The sequence below is a fragment of the Fulmarus glacialis genome, unplaced genomic scaffold (assembly GCF_000690835.1).
Source record: "Fulmarus glacialis isolate BGI_N327 unplaced genomic scaffold, ASM69083v1 scaffold4059, whole genome shotgun sequence".
In the NCBI taxonomy this organism is placed as follows: domain Eukaryota; kingdom Metazoa; phylum Chordata; class Aves; order Procellariiformes; family Procellariidae; genus Fulmarus; species Fulmarus glacialis.
Window position 1 is genome coordinate 1 of NW_009235034.1, and position 9,113 is coordinate 9,113.

At 47.3% G+C, this 9,113-nt stretch overlaps 1 protein-coding gene across 1 annotated transcript; it reads right to left on the reverse strand.

Moving 5' to 3' along the window:
- Positions 1 to 125: 125 nt before the first annotated feature.
- LOC104082630 (serine/threonine-protein kinase 32A-like) lies at positions 126 to 8,839 on the reverse strand. The gene is made up of 3 exons (XM_009585832.1): positions 8,788 to 8,839; positions 1,481 to 1,536; positions 126 to 281 (listed from the first exon to the last, which is right to left on the reverse strand). Exons 1-3 carry the CDS (start codon positions 8,837 to 8,839, stop codon positions 126 to 128), a joined length of 264 nt encoding a protein of 87 aa, XP_009584127.1.
- Positions 8,840 to 9,113: the final 274 nt, after the last annotated feature.

Below are 9,113 nucleotides of genomic sequence, written 5' to 3' on the forward strand. Positions count from 1 at the left end.
GACGCCCGTCATGCTGCGGATGGCAACACACCAGTTGCTCCCAAAACTGGCTTGCAGCAGAAAAGTGGGCCAGTCTGGTCTCAACGGACAATGCTGACTTAGCCAGTAAGCAAAGGAGCAATATCTTACCATAGATTAACTAAGAAGGGGTGCTCCAGGCCCTGCATAATCTGCAGCTCCTTGAAAACATTTCTCACTTCATTACGCTCCACGCACTTCTGTTTATTCATGTATTTCATGGCATACATCTTCTTGGTGTCGTTTTTTTGCACAACGCAGACCTAAGTGAGCAAATAAAGGCATAAATCAGAGACGATTTGTCAGCAAATCTACGCAGGTAAAACATGGTCACACGAGCGTTCTCCAGTGGCTTTAGCAAAGTCCACGCCGCCAAGTCACAACTCCATGCACTGACGCTGCAACGCTGGACATCACCAGTAAATCCCTCACCCAGTTTTCAGCCAAAGAAGAAATTTTGCTAAGGGGAAGGTGAGGGGAAGGAATTTATCACCACAAAGATAGGAGACAGGGAATCGCACACGAGTCAACATTTTATTTAATAGCACTAACTAATCTTGGTTGTGTCCATCCCTCCCACATCAGTTACTGTTCGCAAGAGTCCTTTCCACTACAGGTTAGGAACTGGGGAGCAGCACCTGATCTCCCCCTTCTTGATAAGTTTTGTTCAGCTCACAAAGAACCTTGGGCTTTGTTGGAGGGGTATTGGGGTTTGAATTTTAACCCTTCTTACAGTTATATTTCATCAAATCTAGAAAGAAATGTTGCTTCAGTGAAAGACTCAGAGTTTGTAAAACTGCAAAACAAAACAGACTGCTTTTTCAGATTTGTTTCCACAACAGTTTATGAGTTTGGGATGAATCTGCCAAGTTTCAGTCGACCTTTTTTGTTTCGCCACCGAATAAATCTCTTTGTCTAGAGATCTTTGTCGCACTCTGCACCTAAGACACACCCCGTTACTGGCATGAGAGTGCCTTTATGTGAAGAGGCAAATGACCTTCTGGAATTCCGTCAACGTATACAAGCGTGGAATTCCATAACAGCATAATATGACTGTAACCTGATGCTTAATAACAAAAAATGTGTTCCACAGAGAAATATCCCCTTAAAAAAATCGCCAGGCCTTTCATGTTGATTGTAGTTCTGTATTAAAGATGCATCATAACGTTCAGTGTTGCTTCGCTGAGGAATCTTAGAAATGCTTATCCAGAAACATAATGAAATTCAGCTCATTTGATTTACCAGTATCTCATTTTAATCTCCTGTAATACAATTCGTGGCTATGGCATGGATGAGGAATCGGGCTGTGATTCCTTCTTGATTATCAGGAGTTGAAGCTCAGGTCAAAGCTCACTGACAATGCAGGGGTTTATTTCTTTATTCTCATGTGAGCCTCTAATTTGCCCATTGCTCAGTTACATTTCCAGCCATCCAAATGGTGATTAGTTCACAAAATACTTACTTTTCCAAAGCTGCCCTTCCCAATAGCTCGCAAAATTTCAAAATGGTCGAAGGTGACTGCAAGAAAGAGCAAACATGCAGACATTAAATGGCTGAGCAACCATTTGATCATATTACATTATTTTTACACTTTTTTCCTTAAGATAAGAGCTGAGAAAAACGAGCAATTTTCTATTGCTTTTGGAGATTTGGGTGCTATTTAAAACTTGGTGTTTAACAGGCTTTTTTTCTTTCCAGCTCAGCTGCAAAGGCAAGTTCCCTGGGTCAGTCTTTGTTAATGGCAGATCAGGCAAGGAGCCATCAAGTGAATGTTTTCGCTCTGCCCTGCCTGTTAAACATGAAAGTCTCATCTTATTCCTGATGAAACCAAATGCAAAGAAGTTTAGTCCATCAAACGTTTATACCATGTGAAGACATAAATGGGCAGCTGGATCTTCATATCCTTGTTGTATTCTAGACAACCGTTCGATAACTGTGCAAGATAAACACAGCAACCCTGGACGCAAGCTTCGCTGCCACTCACCATCCAGAATGGCTGTTTCTGCTCAGAAGGGAAACAGAAGAGCAGCGGCTTTGCAGACCGTGCATTGAAACAGGGAGGGAGGAACGTGAACGTGCATTTCACTTCCCCCTCTGGCTGGAGATGGGCTGGGAGGTGGGCATCTGCACAGCAAGGGAGAATGTTTTGTAAGTGCTTATCTGAAGGGCCCTACATATCAAGTGTTTCTGATCAGCCAGGACGAAGCTGCCTGTGTTTCATCTCAGGCAATAAATAGATCCACAGAAACAGCAAATCAAATGAGCATACAGCAAACACAGATTAACTGTACTGGGTTCAAACCCTGCTGCCGATTGCTAGATGAGGTACCACAGCAATGATTACAGAGTTGAATGCTCTGAATCCTGCTAACCCTCCTCCAAGACGCTGGTGCAGCAGCGCTGTGCCCAGGTTCGGCTCTCAGAAATACCTGTCCTTTGTAACCCCCAGCCTCCCAGGAGGTCTGCGTGGGGCTATTACCGTCACTACCCTATGTTAGCACAAACAAGCGGGTGTTCTGCCACCAGACAAGACTTCCCACCGCCTCCAGCACTTTGCTAAACAAGAGGAAAACCTCAAGTCCTCTTTACCTTTCAGCTTCAAGCGAAATAAGAATGAAAGGACTTTCTGTACAAAGAAGCAGAGTTATGCCTGCTCTAGTCCGCTGACAGCAGCCTCGGACACCCGTAGGTGCCCTTCCAGCCGCGGTCTGCAGCTCCAGGCTGTCAAACCACAGGCTGGGCTGGGCTACCAAAGCCGACCTGGTGCTCGCTGCCGATGGGGGCTTTCCGAGGCACAGGCTCTAAACGGATGTCTTGCATGAAAGCCCTGCCTGGTAGCTCCATCGGGTGCCGCTGGTGTTGCCCTCTCAGGCTGACCTGAAACACTTCAATTACGTTCGTAGCATCCACAAGAAGACAGGTCTGAGCACGCCGAGCCCCACGGCCCTCTCGCTGTGCCATGGCTCACTGCTCTGGCTCCAGGCTCCGGCTGCAGCAGAGCTGGAGGACTGGACTGTAGCCTGCTCAAATCTTCCCAGACAACTCCTACTGTAACAGAGAGCTCGGACGTACTTGGGCTCCGGCTGTGCCAGGCGCTAAAGCCAGTACTGGACCCACACACCAAGTGTCCGGTCATCTGGGGAGCAAATAGGCGCAGTCACTTTGAAGTCTTGTTTTCACCGAAACACCAGCCCGTGAGCAACTTGTGCTTCAGGCTACAGAGCTTTCCCTCTCTCTGCTTTCTGAGACCACAGGTTGTCTTGAAAAGTGCAGCTCTCGACATAATTGTCATCTGCTGCTTTCTTCATTAACTGAACTGAATGGCACAGAAACCGAGAGGCATTTGTCCCCAGAGCTTTTTATCAGATGAGATTGCCAGCAAGGAAGCTGTTGTTAATCACTCTGCCACAGCAAGAGATGAATCTTCCTCGTTACAGACTTGTGCACGATACCAGTCAGAAATAAACCCATTTTCCTCGGGACACGTCCTGCCTCTAAGCTAATACCAGGATAACAGGACAGACACTTACTAGATCCTTGCCACCACACAACTATAGGGAAGTGTACTCACCCTTTGCTAGTGGATTTTTTTTTTTTTAATTAAATGCATGTATTTTCCAAAGAAATTACCCAGGCAGACTGGGTTTCATTCAGCATAAACATGATGCATGAGGGTCACCAAACTGCCATACAGTCCGCTGAGCCTGCCCAAACTTCCTCCAAAAAAGAGGCTGGAAATAGCCACTGCATACCTGGCCAGGAGCATAATACCCACTGGGTAACCCATTCTCAGAATAATTTTTTAAAACAGGCACACTAAATTAAAAAATGTGTCCTTTTCATTGCCATTGTCTTTTCAGGTAGGATGCCATAATCTAACCAAAGCAAAGTTTATGGTTTCCAGCTATACCACTGGAAAAAAATACTGGCTTTTAGGCAGAGAAGCCCTTTTTCAAACCTGGAACAACAGCTGCAAATACCAGAGCTAAATACAAGTTGATAATGATTGAGTTTAACTAGATATGTTTACCAGTTAGACCATCTGAGAGAAGGATAGTGGATACCTGCAGAATAAAAAGGGAGAGTGAAGATGCTTATCACCTACAGGGAAAAATGAGAGGGGAAAGCAGCCCTCTGTGCCCGCAATGGAGAGAGGTTCGCTGCAGGAGCTACGTGCCGCACAGCGCAGCCCACGACTGCGGGGAGAGGGGAGTCTCAGGTCCCAGGTGCTGGGACCCCGCACAGGGCTCTGCGAGAGGGGGGCAGGCCACGAACCGCAGAGATCCAGCCAGACATTAACATCTGGAACAGCTGCAAATCCACAGGAGTTAAGCCGGCAGCCAGATTTTGCATGTTAACACCCTCTACCTCTATTGTCTTTTAACAGGAATGCTTTCATGAACATGTTAACACCCTCTACCTCCTTGTCTTTTAATATTAATGTTTTCATTAACATTTTAAACAGAGGTCTATAACTGAGCTGGTTGTAAGAAAGCTAAATCGCATACTTTTTATTTAAGACTCTCGAACTAGATACGATCACATTTTAACCTCTCTCTGTTTTAGCTTTCCTACCATCCCCGATTTTCACAGCGAGCCAGTCCAGAGTTTCACTTCCAAAGAGTACTGAAATTTGTGGTGTCCAAATCAGAAACCAAACACATGCTCTTCATCCTGAATCCACATCTACAGATTTGACAAGCCTCATTTCACTGCCCGATGGCATCTAAAACAATGAAAAAGCCAAAGCATTTTCCCTTCAGGGAGAAAATTCATGCAATATGCCAACTCAGACAAATTATGTTTAAGAGATGCCAAGGAAGATAATACAATTGCTATAAAGAACAAACAAGCATAAGCATGAAATATCATTTTGAAAGTAGGGGTTGTATTTCTAAACCCAGGTTCAAGGAACAGTATTTAGATAAAAAATACAGAACCTAACTAGCCATGAAAAACATCCTCACTGGAGACAAGCCAACCCTGCCAAAGCCCCCAGACTCCATCTGCCAAGTGGAAGTCAATGATTCAGGGGGCTCAGGTCCCCCCATCCCTGTCGTCCACCCCAGTAGAGCTAGCACAACACCGCACGGTCTGTTACAATTCGTCTTCCTTTTGTCACTGTAATTTCCCCCATTTTCAATATACTTCTTCCCTCTCTTCCTTCTCGGCTCTGCAGCCTCAGGAAAACAAGTGTTACCACAGGATCAGGAATGCTAATGCAAGTCCTTCCGTATCGGGGAGCCGAACTCAGTGCAGATCCAGGCAGAGGAACAAAGATATATCTAGTGCTCTTCTGAGCCCCGGGGCAATTTAAAGACACAACAGCTGATGGTGGACTAGAGAGGACACTGGCAAAGGACCACGGAATGATGTATGTCCATCTCACCCAGCCATTGTCCTCACCTACTACCTATTTCTGCTTTACCTTTCAACAAATCTGGCCAGCTGGGGAGAATATCTGGCTGCCACCCTCTGGGATGCTTTCCACACCCTTTTGCCCAGAAGCAGCACAAAAAATCTGGCTTTTAAGATGGTCTCATCCTGACTACATCGGGAGGGGAGACCACCTTGCAGCACTGAACCTTCTGTCTGGTTATTACATTTTCTTTTCATCTCACCAGCTTATTATCCACAACTGTGCCTACTCAGAGGAAACGCTGAGAGAAAAATCATGCTGTCATCCCACTTCAGCCGAAGGCAAAGCAAGCCCCTTTGAGAAGGCCATCTCAAAAAAAAAAAAAAAATTCATGGTGCCACAGAAAATAGTCAAATTATAGCAACAGCAATTTGGAAAAATATGCAAGAGGTGCTATCACTATGTGTGAATATCAAAGGATGACGGGAGCCTGAGCGGGGCGTGAGCCCTACTGCCCTGTTGTGTGTCGCCTGTCTCTGCACGGCAGAAGGGGGTCCACACTCCACGGAGCGAACGGCCAAGCGGTGGGAGGAGAAGGGAGCCCACTGCTGAAGAACGGAGGCACAGGAAGGTGAAGTAATTTGCCCACGGCTATTCAGAAAGCTACAGCACAACATAAATCCAGATGTTTTCCCCCCCGAGTCAGCTCCTTAACAACCTTGTTTTGCAGAAGATTTCACCTTGTTGCAACTGCCTGAGTATTCTCCAAGTCTTTTTTTTTTTTTTACTTTTAAGCAAATTGAGAGGCAGTATAGAGAAATGAAATCACTGAACATTACAGCACAGTTCTCCAACAAGCAGACCTAATTCTTTGGTGCAATGGCAAAATGCTCGTTAGACCGGGATGTTTCCGCCTCCCCTGGCAGTGGGTCCCAGCGACGCCCCCAGTGAGCCGCATCGGGCAGAAAATGGCCCGACCGGTGGATACAGCTGCAGCACGGAACTGCCAGAGGTGGAACTTGGGCTGTGAAGAATCAGATGCCTCCCTGGCACCGGAGCACTTACACCGTTCACGCTATTGCTGTTTACACAGATCCCAAAGGAAAAGTCTCTATGGCACAGCTAAAGAGGTGGGATTGATATCCACCAGCTGCAGCCCAGTGAAGTGACCTGCCAGTGTCATGGAGCAGAAGAGCCATTGTGCTGCTTCCTGCTGTATCCAGCAGCTCTTAATTCATTTTCATTTTAATTGAAATTAGAATAAGGACAAGATTGTGACATCTAAGGTGATCTGGTCTCTGGTCACAAATTTGCCAAGGCAATGGAAAAGTTAATAGGGGACATCCCCATTTCATCTGGATTTCTCTCCCCTCAGTGTATTAAAATATGACTAATTAGAGAGAAAATGTGCTACCGCTTTTTAAATTTGGGCAGGGCCATGAAAGCACAACTGCACCGGTCTGGACACTGTATCTGGGTGCAAGGGTGACCTGAAACTCAACAGATCAGCACCGAACCCCTTGAGATGGTCAGGACTGGGCCCTTCCCCTGACTTGCCAGCACGACACACAAACGCACCGAGCCTGGGGCATGGCATTTCACACTTGGAAAGCCCAGTGCCCTTTGCCACAAAGCTAACAGGGGCTTCACATGCTGTCAGGTTTTGTTTGCTGAAATCAAGCCCTTTCCAAGCACAGAACCGGCTCTCATAAGAAATGACCTGTCCGAGAAGATTTACTGCCCCAAGGACAGTCACCCCGCACAGGTCACTGCATTGCTCAGGGTGTTATTTATTTCTCAGTCACAGGAGCTGATACCGCGTGAAGCGTGTCAAACCCAGAGAAAGGCTCAGCAGAGAGACCAGCCACCCCAATGAAAATTCCATTTGTTACAGTCAATCTCACAGGCAGGACATACCACCCCAAGGAAGGTGATCAGCAATGTGAAAAGTATTAGTCAATCTGAGCTAGCACAGGTAGTTATTTATGAAAGATGCCAATACTGAGCATTTAGATGCACCTGGAATAAAATCTCCAGGAAAACCTCACAGCACGGATTTTTTTTGCGTTAAAGTTACTGGAAAAAAAAATGAAAAACAAAGAAAAATTGCAAGCAGTTGCATTATTCATTTGGGAACAACAGCCAATTTAGCCAAACAGCCACACACGCGCAGCGTGCGAGGACAGAGCGATTCGCCGGCTCCCTTTGCGCCCGGAGGGCGACAGCAGCGAATGCAGACCCCAAATTGCAAAATCTTTCTGCGGGATGACAAACCGAGGCGCACAAGGGAAAGGCCGGATCACAGCAGGGTGGTTCGGGACAGTGAGGGGAACATGCTGCTGCGCAGAGTCACTTCTTCCTTCCCCAAGCAGCCGCGTGCATCGGGAGCTGCGCACCGAGACTGAACAGCGGGATGGCCGGAGCCTGGGGCAGGAGCTGTCGTGCCATGAGCACTGATGATGCTACTCGGGATATAATCACTGCCTTTCCAGAATGAAAGCACGTTCTCCCTCGAGACCTCTCCCTCAAGGAGCTGAGTAAGAAAGACCAGGTTTTGGCCAGTGTCCCCTCCTTTTCTCCTTACGTCCCCAGTAATCAGGATTACGTCCTCCCTGACTGGAGTCCTGACCTTTGGGACAGCAGTTTATGAGTCATATAGGTTCTCATACATTTTACTTTTATTTATCTACATACGCATTTTATGATTGTACCCAGGTGAAAGCCCATATGGCAGTTAGCAAGCTGACTTATGCAACAGGAAATATATTTATGGAACAATGTTTTAATGACTGTCTCTATAATCTTGGCAGCATAGTGACACTGGCCTCCAGTACTGCTCTCAGCAATGTATTCTCCTTTTCCAGCTGACCAAGCCCGTGTGCTGGTCTCCCAGTGCCAACAGGTAGAGCTGCCCAGCTGGGCACTCACCAGGAACCTCCACCTCTGCTGCTGCTGACCGGGTCTCTCTTGGTGGCCCTCCCACCAAGCCCAAAGCAGGGATGGGAACACGCATCGCTCAAGCTATCTTCCCACCACACTTCATACCAGTCCTTCTCTTGCTGTGATCTCCAGAACAAACCTCCCTTGTCTCCAGAACAGCAGCATTTCTTCCCTGCCTTCAAAGTGCCTGGCAGTGTCCCGGAGACATCTCAAAACCAAACCTCTGCCAACAGTTATTCTCCCAGTGCCCGGCCGCAGAGAGGGGAGGTGAAAGGACCACCTGACACCTGCCCACAGCTCGGCAGGAGACCAAGGGCACGCTGCTGCTGCAGACCTTGATACACCTTTGCTTAACCAAGATGTCAGGGTGTTTGCAGCCCCAGCACGGGAGCAGGCGGCAACTCTCAGAGTCACAGTCCTTGCACTGGTGGACTTTGCAGTCCCAGACAACAACTAGGAAAAGCTCTTACCATCTTCGTTTTCATTGAAGGGTGGTGACTTGCTGGAGGTGTTTGCTCCCATGGTGTGTTCAGCCCAGGCTCAGCAATCTCCACTTCTCAGTTACGTTACCACCCTCGAAGCCGGTGCCTCCAGGACAGTGTTACTCCCACAGGTCACTCCCAGCAGACCTGGGCAATGTTCTGCTGGTGCATCCTGGAGAAGGCAGGAGGCAAAAATTCATCATCATTCAGGATTAAGAAGCATTTTGCAGCTTGCAAATTTCTCACTGGAGGTTCACTGCTCTGGAGACAAAACTGAGTATCAGGGAAAAAGCACATTATAATGGAGTTCACTA